Source organism: Rhamphochromis sp. 'chilingali' (assembly GCF_963969265.1).
Source record: "Rhamphochromis sp. 'chilingali' genome assembly, chromosome: 20".
Lineage (NCBI taxonomy): Eukaryota > Metazoa > Chordata > Actinopteri > Cichliformes > Cichlidae > Rhamphochromis > Rhamphochromis sp. 'chilingali'.
The window spans coordinates 19397187-19421516 of NC_137947.1; the positions used below are offsets into that span (position 1 = coordinate 19397187).

The 24330-nt window shown below is 38.9% G+C and overlaps 1 protein-coding gene across 1 annotated transcript in view; it reads left to right on the top strand.

The window, feature by feature from the left end:
• Positions 1 to 24330, top strand: part of LOC308387978 (VPS10 domain-containing receptor SorCS3-like) — a 50656-nt gene that overhangs the window by 24743 nt on the left and 1583 nt on the right. The window contains exons 3-26 of the mRNA XM_080868401.1: positions 1198 to 1297; positions 1455 to 1613; positions 1737 to 1810; positions 2638 to 2702; positions 3411 to 3529; positions 6405 to 6494; positions 6753 to 6932; positions 7415 to 7561; positions 8451 to 8553; positions 10064 to 10140; positions 10236 to 10327; positions 11046 to 11153; positions 11399 to 11516; positions 11638 to 11771; positions 12360 to 12473; positions 13058 to 13229; positions 15377 to 15563; positions 15829 to 15962; positions 16332 to 16455; positions 16768 to 16880; positions 17104 to 17238; positions 17886 to 17985; positions 18816 to 18921; positions 19010 to 19170. Of these exons, the coding sequence (XP_080724527.1) occupies positions 1198 to 1297; positions 1455 to 1613; positions 1737 to 1810; positions 2638 to 2702; positions 3411 to 3529; positions 6405 to 6494; positions 6753 to 6932; positions 7415 to 7561; positions 8451 to 8553; positions 10064 to 10140; positions 10236 to 10327; positions 11046 to 11153; positions 11399 to 11516; positions 11638 to 11771; positions 12360 to 12473; positions 13058 to 13229; positions 15377 to 15563; positions 15829 to 15962; positions 16332 to 16455; positions 16768 to 16880; positions 17104 to 17238; positions 17886 to 17985; positions 18816 to 18921; positions 19010 to 19170 (2912 nt within the window). The remainder of the gene's footprint in view (positions 1 to 1197; positions 1298 to 1454; positions 1614 to 1736; positions 1811 to 2637; positions 2703 to 3410; positions 3530 to 6404; positions 6495 to 6752; positions 6933 to 7414; positions 7562 to 8450; positions 8554 to 10063; positions 10141 to 10235; positions 10328 to 11045; positions 11154 to 11398; positions 11517 to 11637; positions 11772 to 12359; positions 12474 to 13057; positions 13230 to 15376; positions 15564 to 15828; positions 15963 to 16331; positions 16456 to 16767; positions 16881 to 17103; positions 17239 to 17885; positions 17986 to 18815; positions 18922 to 19009; positions 19171 to 24330) is intronic.

A 24330-nucleotide genomic window follows, 5' to 3' on the forward strand; every position in this document is an offset into this window, starting at 1 on the left:
TTGGTACTAGGGGGCCCAAAGTGTGCCAAGAAAGTATCCCTGACACCATTACACCATCAGAAGCTTGAAGCATTGATACAAGGTAGGATGAATCCATGCTTTCATGTTGTTTACCCCAAATTCTGACCATACCATGGGAATACCCAAGTACTCTCAATTTTTTAAATATTCAGACCAGCCCGTCTGGCACTAACAGCCATGCTCCATTCAAAGTTACTTAAATCAAATTTCTCCCCAATTCTGATGCTCAGTGTGAACATCTCTTCACACCTAAATGCACTGACTTGATCGGCTGATTAGATATTTGCTTTAACGAGCAGCTGAACAGGTGTAACTAATGAAGTGGCTAGTGAGCGCAATTGTAGAGTAATTAAAACGTAGCTTCCCCCTTGGAACACAAGTGATGAGTTGCCAAGTTATCTGCAATTTAGACTCCACAGTCTGGAGAGCAAATTAAAGTTTTGGAAATATTTATATAAATACTGAAATTGTATTTTCAAAAATAATAGGCAGATGTTGCAGCTAGTTAGAGCAAATTAAATTAAAGCTGACTTCAAAGCTTTAACTTTTATTAATATTTATTTATATGCATGTACACTGCTGTGCAAATTTGTATGTGACTCAGCATCTTGCTTTCAAAGCTGGGTTTTGCTACTTACCACTCAAAATACTTGGCGTGGCTGCCTGAAGCCTAAGATACAAACAAACAAAATAGACGCCCGCTCACTACTTGCTAAAAGCACCGTGGGGTTACTTTTAGCAGTGATTAATTTTATCTTTTTATCCAGCATATTTCTGTAAAAATTAGCTCTACAGTTACTACTTGAAAGCCCTGCTTTTCAGCCAAACACCACCCTCTGATTACATTACACATTTAGTCCTTTTATAATCTGAGCTGCAATGAATGGCAGTTTTTAGTGTAGCAGTGTTTTTTAACGCAGCACTTTGCAGGAGCAACAAAACCTACATTAGCATGAATGTAGACTGTGCAAGTAGATTTTCATCCCTTAAAGCAAAAGGCTGCCCGAATGGTAGAAAATCAATCGAAAAAAGTATGGTATACTCTGGAGTCTTCTAAAGAATAAGTGATTTGCAGTTAATGGGCTAAAACATCCCAACACTCTGCTATGGGGCTTTCAAATTTGTCTCTAATGGATTTTTTTCATCAGACATGAAATGTTTTTTGTTTGTGTCCAGATCCACTGATTATGGGAGCACCTACACCAAACTCAACGACAAAGTGGGTTCAAGGACAGTTTTAAGTTACCTCTACGTCTGCCCTACCAACAAACAGAAGGTTAGCATTTACCTGTTGCTTATTACATCTTCCTGGCGTGAAATTTATTATTATTTTTTTTTAAATGTTGTTCTCTCTCTCTCTCTCACCTACACATACATGTATATATGTGTGTGTGTGTGTATAAATACACATCATCTGGCCCTTTGTACTTTAGATAATGGTGCTTAGTGACCCAGAAGTAGAGAGCGCTGTTCTCATCAGTTCAGATGAAGGGGCGAGCTTTGAAAAGCATCCCATTAACTTCAACATCCTGAGCCTGCTCTTCCATCCCGCGCAGGAGAACTGGATACTCGCCTATAGTCATGACAGCAAGGTATCTTCTGAGTGAATCCACAATGAAACTTAAAGTGGGAATAAAATAATGTTCGATGCTCAGTAACATCTTATTCCTGAAAATTTTACGCGTGATGAAGATCAGCCTGTTTTTGTCTTGCAGCTGTACAGTTCGATGGACTTTGGGAGAAAATGGCAGCTTGTTCATGACAACGTGATGCCAGGCAGATTCTACTGGTATGATTATGTCGACCCCCGTATTTCTTTTTAACTCCTTCTGTACAGTGATTGCAATTTGCATCATCAGAGTGTTCACGACTCTATAGTCTTAGAGGGATCCTGTGACCTCTAGTCAAAAGCAGATCTCACACACAGCAGTCGAGCTCGAAACTGATTATATCCACGTCACGTAGACCTGAAGGAATATGTTTCTTTGTCCATAGCACAAACATGACATGCTGTTTTTGTTGTCGCTGTCATTTAGTAATCTTGACTGTGCGGGCACAAGGCAGTGAATATTGATGTGAGGCCGTTTATCCCTGTTTGTCATAGTATGTGTCAAACCCAGTGGGTTTTTTGCTGGGAAAGAAAGGACATTGGTTGGAGGACATCCTCTCCACATGCATGAACAGTTAGATGTTTGATAAATAAGAAGAGCGCAGCGGGTGAAGCAGCACTCGAAACACTGCATTATTTGTCCACTTGAATACTATTTCTTCATGCACATTATGCCAAATAGTTATTTTTCAAAATAAGGCTGGAGCCTCCTACAATTTTGTAAAAACACACATTTGCCATGGTATGTGTTTATGGGAATGGGGGATGTTTTGCCAAGCCCCCGCCATGCCATACTACTCTTCTTTTGCCGTTTCCTTTGTTGTTGGTGAATTGAGATTAATTGCCGCTGGTGGCACAGATCGTACATTGACCGATCTACAGGAAATAAAAACATATTGTTATGGGTTTCACAGAATAGTGATGTCCATCTGAGCATTTTTTTCCTTTTCTTGCCCACCAACCTTTTTCCGCTCCTCTTTATTTTCTCCTCCTCTTCTTCTTTCAAGGGCGGTAATGGGGCTAGACAGAGAATCAGATGTGGTCCACATTGAGACGCGCATCGGAAAAGGCCGTGAGTACTGCACTCCAGTTTGCTGCAGTAGCAAGACCCACAGGACCCCTTGCCTCTCATTTAGAGCGAGGTCACGGGCAAGATGAGACCTGTTCTTCTGTTCAGATTGGTCCCTGAAGTCTAGTAAAGCAGAATAGGTGTCTCCTGACAAAAACGGAGAATTTTAGTGGGCTGATGGATGTTTCTTCTCGTTAATCTCCCCCCTGAGTTTCATAGACAAACCTCAGCTTCCCCTTTCTAAACAGCGTGGTCTATTCTGTCAAACCAATTAAAGGAATCTCCTGCATTAGAAATGATGCTCATATTCCTCCTGTGGTGAGAAAATGTGTATCAGAATTACCATACAACCTCTCCTTGTCTGGCACAATAACATCTTGAAATTTACTTTGTCGTGTAACGCTGCCAGAGCTTTGACTCTAATAGTCTTCAGAATCAGAATCAGAATCAGAATACTTTATTGATCCCTGGGGGAAATTATTTTTTGTTACAGTGCTCTTACAGTCTTGAATCTAATTTGGATTTTAAAAGTATTTGGTGACTAGTGTCAGTGTTTGACTGTTACACAAGCTGAAAATTGTTCCAGAGCGATGAACTTGGAGTGGATTTTGGATTTACATACTGTATAGCAGCTCCACTGCATACAAAGTACTGTTTGAAGATAAATGGTTGTAATCAACTTCTGATTGATTTCCTTTTGTCTCTTTCCAGGTGCTCAGTATGTGAAGTGCAGAGCCCAGCGATGCACAGAAGGCAACAGACAGTACCTCTTCCCTGGACACGTAGACACCAACTCACTCGTCGTACAGGATGAATACGTTTTCACACAGGTTTGCATAGTAATAGATTACTTTCATCGATTAAACTAAGCCAGTCGTCGGCATCTTTTCATGCAAAGGTTGCTGTCTATGTGATTTTTGATTTTCTTTTTCTTTTTTTCATTGTCGTTTGTTTTTATTTTGCTCTCATGTGCACCCAATTCATCCTTTTCCATCAAAACCCATGTAATAGCTTTCTCCAACACACCTGTTCCCCACTGGCCCGATGTGTGTTTTGATTATGTTTTGTCTCGTTCATGTCAAGGCACGCTCAGTCTTTGAGTTTCCACACAGACATACTCCATGCCTGAAAAAGGAACTGTGAATAGACAGGTTGGTGTCCGTATTATCATTCACTCTGACTTTGACTCCAATTAGACATCCACAGTCAGGGTCATTATTAGAAAATTTAATTTTCAAATGCCCTCCACTGTCATTGATTTCCATCCACAGCTATGCAATTTTCTCTTGCTGGTCAGGCTTGATGCATTTTGGTCATCCTTGACTGTACTAACTAAATTTGGGGAAAATAAAAAAATCAAATTATACTACTTTTCTGTGGCTGCTTTCATTTTAAATAAACACCCCTAAATATTTTCTGTTCATTTTAATTTATTTATTCACAGGTTTAATCTTTTGATATGATATGATGTTGCAGCAGCAATGCTAGCAGTGACCTAGTTTCACTTTCAACACATTTAATCCACTGACTTGATTGGAATGGCTACAGTGTAAGAATGAAACTGTATGAAAAAAAAAATCACAGTGTGATTCAGAAATGGTGATTCAATAAAAAGCCCAAATTGCATTTAGCTGAGATGAGATTGACCGTCAAGGCTGAGGCAGACACGAGGAAGATGCTGGTGAAAATAACTGGACATACAGGGAGTGTCTACACGGAGATCTGGTGGCACAGATGACTTTCTTGTGACTTTCATTGTTTGGGGCAGTTGGATTTAACTTGACAAAGAGTAATGAGGTTATCGATTGGGCTACAACGAAATAAGCAGTCTTCAACACCTCCAAAGTCTCTTGGGAGGGAAGGAACAGCCAAGTGCAACATCCTCAAAAATGTGGCCTGGGAAAATGCAGCTCATTGATTTTCGATAGATTATTCCATTAGGGTCCTAATGTAGTTTGTTGGGGGACAAACACCATCCTTCTAGTTGATTAGAAAATAAGCAATCAAGTAGTGTTGCCCTGCCTGTAAGTGGAAGGGAAAGTGGTAGTGCATTAAGATCTCCAAGAAACACTGTAGATAAAGCCAGCACAATTTTCAGTGCCTCTTAGCTTTAGACTAATTGAGATAATGACAGTAATTTCTGTTGTGCTTAATTTTTGTCTGCTTTCAACACTCTGGAAAGCAGTGTTCATATACCACCTTCGATAGAAGTCTAGGCATGCCCTCTTTTCACAACAGAGCGGGGTGCTGTCCAACTCTCATGCATTGCTGTACAAAATATTAGGTACTATAATTTGTTTGATATCTGTGTGTCGTATAGTACAGTCGAGGAGGCTTTTGATTGGCTCCAGATTCAATTTGTAGCATTATGGCAAACTTAAACATATAATCAGAGAGAGGTTGAATTTAAAATTCGATACCCAGAAAAATATTTTTATTATATATTTATATTTTTTACATATGCAGATGTTACTATTTTTATTTTTAAAAATAGTGCTTTATGCAGATGTATTCAGCTTCAAACCTGTTTATTTTACGTCTTTCAGGTGATTTAGAATCATGTTTTTATTGTCAGTCAGAGCTAGACTGCTACTCTTTCTATCTGTTTCCCAGCTTCAGTCTGGGACTTTTACAGAAACACGAGTTTTTCAGACACAAATAATTGCTATCCTGTTACAGATAGGCAGAACTGATGAGGTTTGCTAAAGATAAGGTTTTAAGCATTGTTTTACTGTTGACCATAGCTGCTAGCTGCTAGCTTATTGATGTGGGTAACTAGTGTTAGCTAAACAGCTGACATTAAGATCTGTTAACAAGTTCAAATTTATGATAACTGTTCAATAATAAAGTGCTGTTGGAACAGGAGCTTCACTGACCTCCTGAAGAGTGGGACATCAGTCTTTCAGATGCTTTCCCAAGTTTGTTATTCATGTGTTTAGCTGCTAGTGAGGGGAGGGGCTGTGTGAAGCTCTATGTCACCTGAAGGAGGCATAGGTGACACTATTGATATCAATACTGCATTAAAGGAGTATGTAACCTGATAGTAATTATTAGTATCAATTAGCATGCACGTGCTATTTTTTTGACAACCCTGCTGAGTACATATGCTGCCTACTGAAAAAACAGCAAAAAAAAAAACAAGTAAGTGTACCATTGCATTTTTTCACAATTTCCACTAGGAGATGGTTTGGTCCAGGATTATACAAAGAGATATAATCCCCAATGAAAGAGAATCCATAGGAGCAATGTTTGACATGTTCGGCAACATGCTTTGAATAACCTTGTACCTTGAAAAAGTGTTTGCAAGCCTAGGAGAGTGCTGTTTTAAAAGAAAACGATGGCCACAGTAAAGGGATTTTTTTCCTTTTTTTTTACGGCATTTTAGCTACTGATGAAAACGACTTTCACTTTACTTTCTGCACCTTTTTCACTGTACTGTATGTCTTGTAAACACCTCCCATCTCAGTTTGGTTTTCATTTGTCTGATGGTCTACATAGGCTTTTCTATGTAGGAGAAAATCATACCAACAGCAACGGCTATAATGGGAATGTGCAAATAAATTCCACTGAACTAAATTTCTTTTCTTTTTGTATTACTGTGAAAAAGTAACTTTCAAATATGATGTATCTTCTTGACACAGGGGTATATACAGTGCATGTGATCTGATTACAGAGTGACAAAGCTTTTCTGCCTTCATTGCAAAGGTAACCAAGTCAGGACGAGCCAGCTACTTTGTCTCCTACATGAGAGAATCATTCAAGCGGATGAAATTACCTAAATATTGTCTGCCAAAGGTGAGCAACAGAAATAACAACTCCTAAAAGTGTCTGATATTTAGGAAAAAGAAAAGATATTGTTATTGTTTCAAATCACCTTTGTTGCTTTTTGTTTTAAGAGTTAGGTCACATGACTTTTATGAAGAAATGTCACATTTAAGCCTTTTAATGCCATCTCTTCTGAGACTATTTTGTGTTTGTTTGCCTGCATCTGTCATTCTCACCCATTCTGTCTTTCCATCTGTCCATTTTTCTCTCGCACACATCCTACTACAGGACATGCATATTATCAGCACAGATGAGAAGCAGGTATTTGCTGCTGTCCAAGAGTGGAATCAGAACAACACTTACAGCCTGTATATCTCAGACTCTCCCGGGGTCTACTTTATCCTTTCATTAGAGAACCTGAGAACCAGCAGAGGACCTGCGGGTAATCTACTAGTGGACTTTTATAAGGTGTGTAGTTAGCCTTGTTTATGGACTGATGTTGGCACTCCACCACTTACTCCCTTTCCTGTTACTGTGCTGGAGAACTGTTAATTTATGAAGCTGTCGTTATATAGTAGGTTTTAATCCATTAACATTAATCCTAATAATACATTTTTATAATGAAAAATCAGAATTTTGTTGGCAGTATATTTTGTCTGAACAGCTACTAAAATATGGTGCATCGTTACACAGTAAACTATTTAAAGCTGTTTTGAATTATTAACAATAAAACTTTACATATTTTGCTCATGATGCTGTACTTTTAAAGAACATTTTTCAAAACATGAAATATCCTTTCATAGAGTTGTTTTTTTTACAGTGCCATGTATTTTCAGCCTGCTTCCACTGAGGTTCAAAAGACGAGTCAATAATTATAGATTGATTTTCTAAACTAGAAGTGAAAAGGGCTTTGACAGTAATGAATGCATTTTTGTTGTTTTCCTTCTTAGGTTGAGGGGATAAATGGCATGTATCTTGCCAACAAACTGGTGGATAATTACATAAAGACTTTCATCACATACAACAAGGGGCAAACATGGTCCTTGCTGCCAGCTCCTGCCACTGATGTGGCTGGAAATAACCTTCACTGCATTCTGGTGAGCTTGAGCCTTTGGGCAGGAGTGAATGAATGCTCTTATTCATGCAAAATTAAGCCTATGACATGAAACATTCCTCAAATGTTTCAGCCTCATCAGCTGTGTTTTGGATGTTCTTGGAGACGAAGCCATTTTTGCACCAGGCCAGGTGCCAGCCTCAGCATCAACTTGTCTTTTTAGTCCCCTAAATGACTGAAAAGATGCTTTGTTGGAATATTCTTATTATCAGTTTAAGTCACAGAGTGTCATTGCATTACATTTTAGGGGTCTAGACTTTCCATTAACCTCTGAAACTGTAGTCAAACAGGACTAATGAAAGTTAGATTGCACTGAATTACATTATGTGGCTGTGGTGTTTTTCAGCAGGTATGATGTTCACCTAATCCAGTCAATATGTTCTTCAGAGACCATTTAAAATCATGTACATTCCTCAATTAATAGCAGGCTATAGTCTTTCTGTGTGTCTTACAAATGACCACTATGCTCTCTTCTGTTTCCTGACCCCCTCCTCCAACTTCAGCTGTATGAAAAGCCTTATTGATGTTTTTCGGTACGCTTTATTCGGGGAGATGAGTGAAATGATTTGAATCAATTTTGCCATTTTTATCAGTGCATCTTGGGGAATTTTAATTACATGCCTTGTTTGCTTTAGAATGAAACAATTCAAATGCCCTCTGTGTCCCCTCAGCCATTTCTTTTTTTTTCTCCTAGCAGAGGAGATGAGAGGAACAAAGTATCTTTGTTTTATAAATGGTGTCTGAAAATGTTAACACTTTTCGCTCAACGGGAAGAATAGTTTGAAAGCCGAACTAATTATAATTGCTGCTGTTAAGATCTGAGATATATATTGTTTCAACTTGTGCTGTATTTGAATCCGTTTTGTTGACAGCCATTTTGCTCACTGCATCTTCAACTGGAGATGTCAGAGAATCCTTACACATCCGGACCAATCACCAGCAAAAAGTCTGTTCCAGGAATCATTGTGGCTACAGGTAGAGTTACATTAGGACATGAATTTAAGGTGCTGTGCAAAAGGCTTGAGTCTCCTCTCATTTTTTAAATAATTTGATAGAAAAATAGGAGATAGATGCACTGGAGAACTGAAACATGTGCACATTTATATGGAAATTAAATATAGAAGCACAGAGTTTGTACAGTTCATTTGAGCTTGAAAGTCAGTAGTTGATTTGAACTTCAACAAAGTCTGAGCTCTGTTAGGCAAGCTTCCTTATCATTTCCTTAAGTATTATAGAGGAATTCTTCTCCAGGTTTCTTCTTTGGACGTTGGCTGCCTTTTGTTCCATTCTCTGTCAAGATGATCCCACATGGCTTCACTAATGTTGAGGCCTAAGATTTAGGGAGGCCAATCCATGGCTGATGGTATTCCACGGTCTGTTTTTTACCCAGGTATGTTTTTTTATATTGACAGTGTGTTTGGGATCACTGTCATGCTGAAAAATGAAGCCGTTGTTTTCCAGACACTTTGCGGATGGTGTTGCATGGTGAATTGAAATGTGTACTTTTCTGTGTTCATAATTTCATCAGTTTTGAGAAGATCCTCAATGCTGTGGTAAACCATTACAGAGTCTCCACCATGTTTTACAGATTAGTATAAGACACTCAGTGTAGTACCTCTCTCCTGACCTCCTCCATACATGTTGATAATATTGAGAATTTGAGGAGATGAGAGGAATTTGAAACAAAAACTTCATATCACTCAATTTCACTGGTAAGTGTCATTGCTATCCAGACCCATTCAGGTGTCGTGTAATTTTGACAAACCTCAGGCTTTTCTCCCTTTTTCATTTACTACTTTATACCTGTCAAAATGTGTTATCTTTGACATTTTTTGTAGATTCAACTAAAGAACTCAGAATAAATTGCATGATATTGTGACAAAATTGCTAACGATAATAGTTTAAAATTGGTTCCTTGCTTCCACTGATGTGGAGACACAACGGTGGTTCATGTTTTGGGTAAGATATTTGTTTTATTGCTGAAAATGGTCAGGCACAAAAACTGGACTGAAAAGGAGAACGATTGCAGCCAATGTCCAAAGGAAATCTATGAAATACCTTCAGACAGCCTGGAGAACTATCGCTGAAGACCCCTATAAAAATTGCAAGACAGTCCCGTATCCTCTGCAGCCAAATATAAAGCAATGAGCCATGGCTCAAGACTTTTGCACAGTATTGTAGCTATTCATTGTTTTTCAGGTAAATACATTGTAGCAGTTCAGCTAACACACAATTAATCACACAGTGCCCTCTTTATGTCATTGAAGTCAAATATGAAAACTTCTCAGGCTAAATCTGATATTTCAGGTGAGATGATTAGATCAGGCTAAATCGTAAACTGTCATTTTCCTGCAGTGGAAAATGAGAACGTACATAGCTTCTGAGTGATTTCTATCAGCTGATTGTGCACATAGGTGAGTTATGAGCTATAGTGAGTCTTTGCTATGTAAATGCTGACTGAAATTATGCATGTTTTTGGACTCAGGGAATATTGGAACACAGCTGTCCTCCGCCAACCTTGGGATGTTTATAACATCTGACGCAGGAAATAGCTGGAGACAGGTGACATCCATGACACGCTTTGCATGGTTACCTTAAAGAATGGTGCTGCCTAATAAAATGAGCAAATGTGTCTCTTTTTCAAATTTACGATTCAGATTTTTGATGAAGAGTACAACGTTTGGTTTCTTGACAATGGAGGAGCTTTGTTGGCGGTATTGCAAGCAGCGGCGCCAATTCGACACTTATGGTAGGTATAAGCTTCTTCAGTAATCTCTAATCCCATAAATACTGTAGATAGAAACTGTAGGTGTTGGGGTTGTAGTGGGAAATTACACGAGTGCAATTTTGTTTGGGGGGGGGGGTGCTGCATATGATTATATTTAATGTTTTAAAATGCTGATGGGCCAAGTTTGCATGATTATTGTATCGGTGCTGCAGCTTCAGAACCGTCAGAGTCATTTCCAGCAGAAGAGAGTCTGTTACAGCTTTGTACTCGTAGTTGGATATGATGGTTTGAGTGCTTTTATGTAAATGAGGAGTAGAGCAGGGTGGAAATATGAGACTCAGAATGCCCTCATAAGTCCCTCATATTGTGGGAGCTCTGTAACACTATCTACTTTGATGTCCCTGCACACTACAGCCCTGTCAAATGTGATTAAGCTCCGAGAGAGGTGATTTGAAACCCCCCAAATCTATTTCTAATGTTACAACCTGAGTCATATCTCTCTTTTCTGTTGTCACCTTCAAAAATCTACCTGGGCCAAGGAACATTTGTTCTATTGTTCAGTCTGTTGTCAAGATAATTTTTCACATTGAAGAGAATTCAAGGTGCTTCATTTTTCACCCGCGGCAAAAGCTAAATGAACTCAAATCTTTTATCATATTTTATCATATTTCTTTGTTCTTGCTTTTTGTTTCTGTAACCTGTATTCGTCCACTGACAGTTGTTGTCTTCCTTTACGCAGGATCAGTCTAGATGAAGGAAAGAAATGGGACCGCCACAGCTTCTCCTTGGCTCCTCTGTATGTGGATGGAGTTTTAATGGAGCCAGAGTCTGACAATCATATTATCACGTAAGGAGACACATGGGTAGCGTCCAAGAGGAATAGAACAATATCAAATCTGAAGAATTAACTCTTGTGTTGATATAAACAAGGAAAGGTTCAACTGATTAACTTAGACTTCTAATCAAGAGGAATTTTATGTTGCCTGTTAACATTAATGACAGACTTCAGATTGCAGGTGCTGAATATGATATCAGAAAACTGCGTGTCTATGTCTCAAGATAATCTTGCTTTTCTTATGCATCATCTTTCAGTTTCTTTGGGCACTTCAGCCATCGGTCAGAGTGGCAACTGATTAAGATTGACTACAAAGGCCTCTTTAGCAGGAGATGCATGGATGGAGATTATCAGACATGGTACCTGCACAACAAGGTAACAGGATTATTAATCACTTCTGATTTATTAACGATTCGAGCGCGTGTTTGCACATTTGTTTCTTTCAGACTTGTGAAAAAGAAGACAAGCTTTTTTTCTTTCCTTCTTTGCGATATAGGGAGAGCTCTGTGTGATGGGTGAGAAGCAGATCTATATGAAGCGCAGGCCAGGCAACCGTTGCATGCTGGCCCAAGACTATTCCAGGATCTATTCCTCAGAGCCATGCCCCTGCACAGCTTATGATTTCGAATGGTAATGGCTTGTATTCAGTGTTCCTAGCAGGGAATATATTGTAACTCACTTTTTTTTTTTATCCCCAGTGACTCTTAATTTCTTTCATCACATGTTTACCAAACAGCCTCTCTACTTTGAACATCTAATTCAGTTGTGTGTAATTAGGGCTGTAATAAAAGAACAAAAGTATCAGTTTGCAGAACTTCATAAGGCTTAATATCCCTCTTACACGGCATATTTACAGAATAACCAATATGACTCTGTTCATCGGATATAATTATAGTTTGAAAAATATGGATCGGAGTTAAGAACTTTTCATCGCGCTGCTGTGATTTGCATAATGTCAAGTGACTTATTAGAATTCAATTAATAATGGATCGTTAAATGAATTTTAAATATCTTTTATCCATCTGTCTGAAATTCTGTTTGATCCCACATGTCTGACAATCATGTCTCTAGTTATGGTCTTAAAATATGCCATGAAGCTCCAAATGCAAAGCATTTGCCCCACTACAAAAGCGTGGATAGCTAGATTACTCTGAGTAGCAGTGTTTATCATTTCATGAAGTTTTTTTTGCTTTGTTTTGTTTTGCTTTGCTTTGGCAGTGATTATGGATGGGAGCGCCAGGCAGATGGGAATTGCTCCCCTGCTTTTTGGTTTAATCCAAACGGTGCGGCTAAAAGCTGCAGCACCAGCCAAAGCTTCCTAAACAGCACAGGGTAAGTGGCCCCCAATGTTCAGTCCATCACAAAACAATATCCCATTACACCTTTTTTGTCATGTTGTGTAGTACATAAACAGAAAATAATAGTTTACTTCCTATTGGTTGAGAAATAGGGCTCGGAGGGCCCAATCTGCATTATTTCCCAATTCTAAAATATATAATAATTCATAATGTATAATAATTCAAAACAGGTTTTTGGTTATGAAGCTTTTTTACATTCAGGAAACTGACAAAATTAAGTGTGCTCATAGAGGTCTGTATTTCAGCCTGCCAAATGCACAGTATGTGCTGTTGCTGGGTGCTATTTTCCTGCACTAAATTGCAGAAATAAAACTGAGGAGCATCTTCCAAGCAGAAATAAATAAAAAATAAATGTGATAGTGGTGAACAAAGAAAAAAAATCTTTTGGGAAAAACATTTTTTTCCCCTCTTTTTGTAAATAGCTGTGAGCTCTATGAAAATTTACTGGCACTTAACAGTTAAGTCTTTATGTTTTTTGAAAACTGGTAAAACATGTATCTAATGCTGGGTTCTGTTATGCGATGTGACAATGCTCTTTACTTACTCTATGCTCAAAAGGTATCGGAAGGTTTTGTCCAATAATTGTAAGGAGGCAGGGAGGAATGTGTACTCGCCCAGGAGGCAGCCGTGTCATCCCAGAGCACCCCGGGGCCTCCAGCTGTCTACCAGTCAGGGAGAGCTCAGTTCCCCTGTTGGAAGCAACGTTACTTTTATGGTCTCCCTCAATGAGGTGAGTTATTACACCTAAAAGTCACTGCAGTGTAAGAAGAAGCAGATATTGCATAATGAACCAAACCCAGGCTAGTGCTCTCCTGCTTTTTTTTTTCCTAATTCCTAAGCTAAATGAATGACTCATTTACTTTTCTCTTGCTGTTATATAGAAGTGAGGATGTTATGTTGAATACTTTTCCATTTGTGTGTGGTAGGAGGTGGTAGGAGCAAATTTTAAAGAAAAGATCTGCTCAAGTGCCCATTAAATCAGACATGCTATGTCCTCTTTTTCAGCTACTATATTTTGTTGTTTAAATATAATTTATGGTGACAAACTGAACCTCCTATTAAAACCTGTAAGAAACAATGTGCCTTGCTGGAGATGGACACATTTACAAAGGATGTTATTCTCAATTAATGATGGCCTACAGGCTAGCATAAATGATCTGAAATAATTAGGGACGTAAAAGATGTAAAAGAAAAATGTGAAAACTGGTTTCAGAGTTGATTGTAATAATAAAAAACTTTACTAAATGGCGCTGACAATCAAGGTCACCTTACAAAACATAATTAATAGTAAATTATGCAACAGAGAGGACAGAAAATAGAACAACTGATGTACAGTTGATTCCAGAAAGGAAACGTATATAAGCTTGTTTAAAAAGATAAACAAAGCAAAAAACGGAGGGGCTGGGAAAGCTGCATGTTACAATATCATGATGTGAAAGGCAATAGGATCTGCATCAGTTCAGATGAGTTTAAGAGATTGAAGAAGCTATTTGAGCTGATGTCGTCATCGTCTGCCAGAAAACAGCATCAGATTCCAGATGTCGTCCATCGGTCTGGCTCGCTCGGCGGGAACTGGGAGCCTACGAGGAATCATCATCCAGTTCTCCATGAGGCACGACTGAGATTCATTTTGGAGGAGAGAGAAAAAAAGAATATAATAGCCAGTGATAGAAAAGACCACATAAAAGGAAGGAAGACGGTTTCTTAATTTCTTCCGAGGTGTTCATTGTTTCATTTTCCTAACCCTAACCCAAAGAGAAGAACGTCGATTTAAGCCCCCTCCTCCACTACCCAGAATTGGATAAGCAGTTACAAAAATGGATGGAACTGGAAATGATGATGGTAGTTATCAACCTCATTTAAAAGTAATCTGAAATCTCAAATTATTCTCAGGAATATTTTGTAAGACTTCTCTTCTGGGAAATATGTATTGATTTTTTCAAAAGACAAATGCAGAAAAGAGAAAAGTGTGATATTCAAAATACTAATATATACAACATTGATGTATTTATGACTAATATATTCACAGCAGCACATTACTGCACCAAAAACCAGATCTGAATGCAATGTGTGTACCTTGTAGGATTTACATAGATTGCCCAAAAACTTGAACGGCTTTAACTCGAAGGTTATCAAAAAAAACAACCTTTAGCCTGAAAAATGGATGTATTTATGAAATATCACCTCAAACATTGTTTTTCCTTGTTCCCTGTTCCACTCAAATTTACCTCTTTTAACATAACATAGATTTGCACCTCTTTGTAAGTTCATTAAATGTAAGAAAAAGAAACAATTTGAGGTTAGTTAAGGAAGAAGTTAGTCCTGAGATCTTATTGTTAACTAATTTAATTGGAACTAGATTCTTCTGAAATGCCTGACAGGGTGTTGCTGAATGTTTTTAAAGTGCAATTTTTCATAGCTTTGATCACCACAAATGAAGTTTATTTGATCTTTTGTTTCAGCATGGCATCTCACTACAGATAGCTCAAAGCCTGAGTAATAAAACCAAAAGTTTGTTGTTAAAGTTTCTGTAATTTGTATGAAAAACACTTTGGTGATGGCAATGTGTCTGTTTTTGAGTGATCAGCTGGAAAAATGACACCAGATTATAAACTCCTCCATCTTACTTTGGGACTCTTTCATGACCTTTTTTGCCTCTGCGTCTCTCTTTTCACATTTCTGCTTGTTTTCTCTGCTGAATTTCTGTCTTTTTCCATTCATATTCACCTTCAAAGTTTTTATGACACGGCCTATATGACATCTCAGCTCCAGCACTTCAGCGGCAGACTGATCGTTCTTCCCTTGCATGTGGTCCAAGTGAAAGTATCCTGACCTAAGCCATGATGACAGATGCTATGTAATACCATCTGTCCACAGGGAGACTCGCTGAGGACCAGCATCCAGCTAGACTTTGGAGATGGCATCAAGATCACGTACTCTAACCTGAGCAGGGCGGATGATGGCATCAAGCACATCTACAGAACGACTGGGAGTTACCGCGTGACAGCTACTGCAGAAAACAGCCAAGGATCTGACAGCAGCACACTGTTTTTACACATCACCAGTATGTGAATAAGAAACATCATTACTGATTCCTGAGGCTGTGCAGATAGCATAAACCTCTTTTCTTTCATGGATAGTCACGTTCCCGCTGAATTGCATTTCAGTCATGGTTTTACTACTTTTATGCATTTTAACCTTGGAAAATGCAAAAGCACACACCTGAAGCTAAATGTACATCAACTGCGATCACAATAATACTTTTCTTGCTGGCTGCATTCATTCGATGCATGTATGGATATATGATGGCGTATTTGTCATCGCCGCAGGTCCACTAGAGCGGGTGTATCTCTCCGCTCCCATTGTAGCCGTCAGAGGGAAGGAGGCTAATCTGACTGCAGTGGTTTGGCCGAGCCACACCAGAACATTGACCTTCTTCTGGTGGTTTGACAACAGCTCTGAGGTGAGACGCTTCTCCTCCTCCACCTCCTCCCACCATTCTTCTATACACACAAGGCATTTATCCTTTTTACTGCTGCTTTTTTCCCCATCTTCCCACTCCTCCCTTGATGTCTTTGTGCTCTTGTTTGTAATCTGAAAGTGTAAATCTACACAGATCTCCCCACAAATCATGGAAAAAGTGACAGTATGTGACTGCCCTGTGCCATTCTGGAGGATCCAGCTTGGATGGTTGATTATATTTGCCTGAGATTGATTGTGTTCAGCGCAGCATCCCCTCATTATACAGTAGATATACGTAGTGTTCTATATTCAGCCATGAGGATGCAGCTTTTTCTGTGCATTTCTCTGTGTTTTTCCTTTTGAAATCCAGCCCATTATAACCTTGGAGGGAAGCATCTCACACACATTTCAGAGCGAAGGAAAAAGCAAGGTCACGGTCCAGGTTGCTTCTGGGAGCACTGTAATGCAGGATTCAAAAGTTACAACTGTTAAAGGTGAGTGGGGGAGACAGTCTTCAAAGCACTTTAATTGGAGAGATGCCTGTTACATGAATATGCAATATGCTATCTCAGGGAAAGTGTGATGCCTCTCGGTCAGCGCTGCAAGCTTCGCCACGTTGATGTCAACGTGGACTTAATCTAATGAATAAAATGTCACGGTATGCGAACACGAAATCTCGAGGAGCAATTAACTTCAAGGCAGATGTTGCCAAATGAAAAAGGACAAAACTGCACATCAGATTAATCAAAACCTAAACTAGAAGTAGCGTTAATATTCTAACAGACATCACTTCACCTTTTTTCCAGAGTTCTTCAGGTCACTGCTGTTGTCGTTTTCGCCAGCGCTTGATGAGCACAATCCTGACATCCCCGAATGGAGGGAGGACATAGGCCGTGTGGTGCGGACAGCTCTATCACAGGTACATCAGTTCCTAAGAGATCTTTCCTGCAGTTGACAGCGAACACCAATGGCTTTCAGGGTCATTACTATTTTATACGGGTGCGCTAAAATGACACAGCAGTCATGATGTTTTGTAACCCATGTGTTCTTCTTTTATTTTGTTTAGGAGACACATTATTTAGTGTGAATTTAGCCTTCAGAGTAAAGCCATACCTGGCTGTCGTGTTTTCGCGTCACTGCAGGTGTCTGGGATTCATGAAGATCAGCTGCTGGTATCTCTGTATCCAGGGCTTCCAACTACAGCAGAGCTCTTTATTCTGCCTGATGAGCAGACATCTACTGAGCACAAGAGTGGGAGCGAAGCGGCTCTTGAGATGGTAAGAGCCACAATAATGTAGATCATGTCAGCTTTTATGTAGAGCTGCTGTTTCCTGGACATTAAAGATACATTGTATTTATATTTATGCTAGATATTTAAGAGGACCTAAAGGCTGTTAATAGGATAATAAGACTGTTTGTTCATATGGCATGTTTCCATAGTTGGTATTTATTTCTTCTGTTTTCCTTCTTCTTCTTTTAGCGTATCCCTAGCACCCTCCTCTGTCACAAAAGCACTTGCACGTCCTCCTTCACTACATCCTCAGTAAAACTCTTAACATCTTCAGTTCTGCCACTTCCATCTCAGGCTCCTGTCTTTTTGTCAGAATAGTTGATTTTTATTTCTTTTTGTTAAATGATCTTGAGCAAAAGCTTTTGAGCTCACAAAAGATCCGCAGACTGCTTATTTTGCTAGGACTCAAACAAAGTAAGTGCAAAACGCAAGACAAATGCACTGAAATGTGTTAATTATCGGGCGAATCTTTGAACAATGGAGAGAGCCAGTCAATGGCGCCACCGGCCATTATGCTAAGCTGAGCTAATTATTGTATCAATCTTTTCTTTTCCAAAAATGTCTTGCTTGTTCATGAAATTTTAATGTAAACCTTTGTGTTTTCTGTGTGTTTTTGTTAAAATCCTGTGACAGATATCAAATATTTTTGTCACTGCACTGAACCAAGGCCTGATCCAGTTTGAACTGAAAGCTGACATTCGCATTATTGTGTACATGACTCAGCAAACTCTGGGTAAGTTTTCAGCAGTCGTTACATTGAAACCCTTTTAGAGATATGTGAAAACAAAACACTCAAACAGGCCCTAGGCTTATTTTACGGCAGATTAATACAGCATGTCTACAGATCCACAGAGCATTAGATAAGATGTGTCTTCGTTAGACTGGTTTGACATTGAATTTTAACAACGCTCTGAAAAAATAAAGCAAGGCAAAGACAAAGTGTTTCCTGAGAGACGGACAATGCTGTATATCACAGGATTTAAATATCCTTCACAGAGTGCCAGTTTTGCACCTGAGGCTATGAGACAGTAGCTCTCTTTGAAGTCAGCCAATCAATCACATGATTGACAAAGCAGGTGTTTGATATGCACGGGAAATTCACAGGGTCACCGGGTCATTAGCATATCGTAAAAACGTGTCGATCACCTCGCGTGTCTTTACCCTTTTCATCCACCAATGGATCTGTCTTCATTTGTGTCTGCATACAAAGGTCTGGGTTGCCTTTAAAATGATCGGGAAAGGTCAAAGATTTCATAGGCTTCTCTGTGACGGGGAGAAAGATGGGCAGTGAGAGGAAATACTTTGAATATTGCATCTCAGCATTTATAAAGCCATGACTATGCATAAGCTACTGCTGCATGCAGTATGAACCCTGGAGAGAAGCAGTGGACCTCCTAAAGGTGCTTTTTATGCCCTGAGGGGATAACATGTAGGGATATGCTCTTCATGACATTGGGTAATGAAGTAATATCCTTGGAATAGGACATGGTTTAGGAAAAAGTAATGAGTTTAACACATATTATGTAAAAAGTTTGGTGCTCATTTATGGTGTTTGGCTTTCAGCACCACTTGTGGACTCAAACTCACTTCCCAGTGGGTCGGCCATGCTGATGCTGCTCATCGTGGTGTTTGTTGGTTTAGCTGCATTCTTCATCTACAAGTTCAAAAGGTATGTTTACTGAGATAACGAAGTAAATACTGTTGAACTCACTTGATAATCAAAAGCTAATCATCTTTATTGCTCTGCTGTCTCTTAGGAAAATCCCTTGGGTCCACGTTCAGACTGAGGACAGCCATGAGAAGGATCCAGAAGTGATAAGCACAGTCGGTCAGAATGACACCATGTCCAAGGTCAAGCTCAGTGAGTTTCCCTCCCAGAAAGAACTCATGGAAAAAGAGCTGGAGGCGAGGAACATAGGTAATCCTTTCAAAATGCCTTTACTGCAGGCAAACTGTGACTGTGTTGTTGAAAAATGTGCTGTAATTATTACTAATGGAGTAGTGACATAAAATCTACATTCTAATGAGGCTGCACTACTGTGCAAAAGTTGTGAGGCATCCCTCTTTTCTATATATGTTGCTTCCAAGTACCCATGCTATGTCTAATTTTTTTTAATGGTCAGGAGCAATAATTCTCCAGGCTTTCTGAAGGTCTTTCAAAGTTTTTCTTTTGACATTGGTTGCTTTTTTTTACTTATTTTCAGTGCAGCTCTTGTACCTGACCATTTTCAGAGTATTTTTATGAACCACTTAACACTGAGGTATAAATCATTTAACCTTAAAAAGGCTCTTGGCTTACAGAATTAACAGTGTTGTATCTACACATCACAGAAAACCTAACAAAGAACCAATTTTAAATTGTATTGTTTGGCACTTTGTTAGCCTGTCAAAAAATGTAATTTGTATGAAAAATGTTAACAATATAGATTGAAAAACACAAAATATTACTTTTTGCAACAACAAGGTGATTCTTATGGTGCTATTAGCTAAAAACCTGGCAGATTGCAGCGATCTGTGCAGTGTATCCTTAAAAAAAGTTGAGGAAACTGGTCTCATGGAGTAATCAGTCCACATTTGAAGTTTTCTGTTCAAATCATAATCAATATGAATGGAGGAGGTCAGAAGTGAGGTACAACAGTGAGTGTCTACAGGATAGAAAAAGCACAAATTGAAATAGTAGCAGTCACAGATTGGCCTCCTCAGAGTCCAGATCTCAACATTATTGAAGGATTTTGGGATCATCTTGATAGAGAACAGGAACAAAAGGCAGCCAACATCCAAATAAGAGCTTTGAAAGTCCTTCAAGAACCCTGGAGAACTATTCCTGAAGACTACTTAAAGAAATTACAAGAATGCTGCTAAGAGAGTTAAAGATGATCAGGTCAAATATTCACTTTCAAGCTTGTTCCAATTGTGCAAGCTCTGTTTCTGCCTTACATACTGTATTAACATGTTAGATCATATATTTCAATAAAATGCTGGACCTACTTTATGTTAAAACATAGTGTGTAAACATATAGTATAAATGTCAAATAGTCAAGTACAGTATAAGTTCCCCACGAATGTACTTTGTTGCTTTCAATCATTGAAGAGACAGTGTATCATGATGCAAGCTTTTATTTCAGGCCCACATTAAGAGTATATGAGAACCTACTGTGATTATTTTTTAATGTAATAATATGTATTTTATTAATACGGGGTTTAAAGGCTGAATGTTATTGTAAAAGACAGATGCTGATTAACTTTTTATTGCCCTAAAAAACATCACTGAGCATTTGAATAAATCTGAAATTTAATATAGCGTAGACTCAAAATACGAGGATGTTCTTTTTGCTCTTATTTAAAATGGCATGTTTTTTATTTTTTTAGTGAAACTACTCAAAAATACATTAGAATTCAGTGCGTGTCTGAGGTGCTGCGACGTCTTTATCAATGCTGTGTGTCATATTTTTGCAATTTGCACAGCCCGAGCACAACTGCAGCATCTGCACAGAAACCAGATATCACCATGACAAGTTAACTTTTTGATTGCTATGCTTGACATCCGCTGTGATGTCTTTTAGATGAGAACTATTCAGTCCCTGCAGACGGTGTGGACTGTTTGACAAAACTAGCATTGCAGTGCTCCTGACACAGACATGTGGGCTGCAGGCCTTTTTTCTGGTCACTCAGCACTTTGGCTGTTCTTCATTTCTCAGCTGTTTCAACCAAGTCCTTGCTGATCTGAAACAAATTGACTCCTTTTTAGTTGCTTTCGAGAGTGTTTATTTAGAAAAGGGCAGAGCAGCATGGGGCCTTTAATCTGTGGCTCGCTATGCTAAATGAATTTACAACCTGCTGCTTAAAGATTTCATTAGTACTCATCAGCTTGGTTTGATTTTCATGTATTCCAATTCTGGCTGAGATATAAATGTTCCCAGAAAGCTGAGTCTGCTGTATTCGGTTTTCACTATTTTACAGGAACGTTATAAAGTCTACCATCTGTTAGTCCAAGTCGCTGTTCAGCTTACTGCAGGATTAATATGATTGTTCATCTGTTTTGAGTATTGCCATCGATGATTTACCTACACAATTTTGTGAACTCTTTTTAAAAATGTGGAATAAATAGAGCACATTTGTTATACAGTACTGAACCTTCCATGTCTTGTAAGGCAGGTCTTCCACCAGCCAGTGGGAAATATTTCCTTAGAGAGTTTAATTTAATTAATGTGTGGGTTCAGTGATTTTATGTGTCCTCACTTTAGTCCAAATATCCTTACATGCTTTAAAACGAAGAAGAATCTCTTATCACTGGTAGCTGTCACAATGCCGCTGAAGCTATTAAGTAAAATTACAGTCAGAATTCATGAAGGTTAAAAGGAAGATTTGAATGTTTCAAGCAGTATCTGACAAACTTAAATGAACATTTTTTTGGCAGCTTAGTTAAGGACTTTCATTTGATATATGTTAATACTAAATGATTAAAATGACAGCTCATATGGGCTCCGTAGAAAATTACAGTTGAGTTGAAATGGGGATTAATTATGCTGGAAAGGGGATTCATGTATGATACATTATACAAGACAGGAAGCTGTCAGGACCAGTCTTCCTAGCAATCAACTAAGGAAGACAAGTTAGAATTCTCTGATTAGCATTTGTACGTACAAAATTGATGCTGTATGTGGAAAAAGGAAACTGTTTTTGAAAGGAGGATGAGGCTTGTACTGCATGTAACCTCCAAAAATTACACCTGAATTCACTAGACTCAGTGTAGGAGTATCAAATGTCATCTCTTGGTCAAAGAGACAAAACACTGAAGCAGTAACTTTTGAAGAGCACCTCTCATTCGGCTACATAATTGGTCACAGCTATCAGTCTCGGGTGTATCCTGCATGTGCTCCATTGATGGTTACTCTTAAGTGACATCCTTAAATCGATTCTGAGTTGTTTTCTAATAATAGTGTGTCAAAAGGCAATGTGACAGGACAGCTTGAAAGGTGTTCTTATTGATGAACCTACAGAGAATTAACCTCTGACTCTGCAGCTCCCCTCAGCTTTGCAGGGCTTTACAGTGGACTTAACCTTAGCTATGCAATCTGCAACTAGCATGTTGAGTCCACTGTTATTGTGAAAAGCTCTAAAAACACCAGCAGCTCAGCACCAAACAGCAAGTAGTCAAGATTAAAAGTTAGATGGCAAAAATACTGAGACATTTTGCAGCTATAAAAACTTTATAGGAGACCAAACACAGAGCTGAAAGAGGGGATCGTGTTATTTTGTAACAACTGGTTGTGCAAAGTAACATGTTTACTGAAAAACAATTGGCCACATAAATCTGAACAGATCTGTATATTAATTATTTTTGCTTTCCAAAGCAACCACAAAAATGGTTCATTGCAGCTTCATTAGTAATGTTTGTTATGTATTGGTCTGAAATAAAATAGAACCATCTAGATTTGAAACAAAACCTAACTAGAATAAGAATCATTTGATATAGAAATGGAAGTTAACATGTCTGAAAACATATTAACTCATTTCTGTCTCTTTACAGCAGCCATCCAGACAGAAGGAAATAAGTATACTGCTCAAAAAAAATCCATGAAACGCTTAAGTCAAACACCACATCTTGATGAATGACATATCTAAGTTGTAACTATTTACTGATGTATAATCTATAATTTGTTGCAAACAAAATGATGCAACGACATCAATTGTAACCAAAATCATCAGCCCTGGCCTGGTAATATGAGAGCCAGTCAGTGTATCACTGCCTTAAATGCCCTCTGGACACATGAGAGCAATGTAGACCGGCATAGGGTCTGACAAAAGTTCTGAGGATTCCCTCCTGGTACCAAACAGCAGTCTGTGTATGCAGGTCTGTATGACCTTGCAAGGATAAGGATAAGATCATCACTGACCCACGCGAAAACTTGTAATGCCGGATGATGTTTCAGACATCATAAAGTTTCCCATGGTGTCTCCAGACTCTTTGACTCATTGTCAGAGCGAACCTGCTTTCATCTGTGAAGCCAACAGGGGATCAGAGGTGGATACTGCCAATTTTTGCATTCTTTGGCGTATGCCAGCCAAGCTGCACGGTGGTGGGCTGTGAGCACAGGTCCCACTAAAGGACTTCAGTCCTTCATCCCAGTCTCCCGTAGTCTGTTCCTGACAGTTTGGTCAGAAATATGCACAATGAGCCCACTAGAGGTCATTCTGTAAGGCTCTGGCAGTGCTCCCCCTGTTTCTCCACACACACAGGAGCAGAGGCCGATCCTGCTTCTTGGTTGATGCCCTTCTTCGGTCTTGTCCACCTCTCTGCATGTATTAGCCAGTCTTTTGGTATCATGTCCACAATCTTGAGACTGTCCTTAGACATACACCAAAGTTTTTGTGATGGCATGTATGGATGCGCCATCCTGGGGCAGCTACCTGTGCAGCCTGAATGGGCTGCAGGTATTGTTTCATGCTACCAGTAGTGACAAGGACACTAATAAAAAGCAAAATAAGAGAAAAATCAGTCGGGGGGGATAAGGAGAGAGCAACTGTCTGTGACCACCTCCTGCAGAAACATTCCTTTTTTAGCAGCTGTCTTGTTGTTGCCTCTCCAGTGAACCTGTTGTCACTTTCACTGTTACCAAAGCAGGTGAAATGGATTTACAATAGTTTATGCTTCCTAACTGAACAGACTGATAAACTTGATGTTTAACCAACTGTGTTATACTGTGACAATCAAGTGTTCTGCTCATTTCTTTGAGCTGTGCTTTTAGCTTTATAGAGGTGAAAGAGCTCCCTTTAGTTAATATACAGTTACTGTTTCTGGTTCATTTTAAAAAGCACTAGAATTCCGATCTCAATTTTAAAGCTCATTTTATCTTTTATATTAAATACTCAATTTGCTGCAGGCTACACAAGTTTTACTCTTAAAACATCCCTCTTATAAGATTAATTTAAAGCTAAAAAAAATCTGTATGTCTTTTGTAAATCTGAACTGACAGCCAGGTCTCCACCTTAATGAATTTATTGCAGGTTATTACTTATGAGAATGAACATGAAATTAGGTTCAGGCTGCTCTATACAAATGGCTGAATTTATTGAA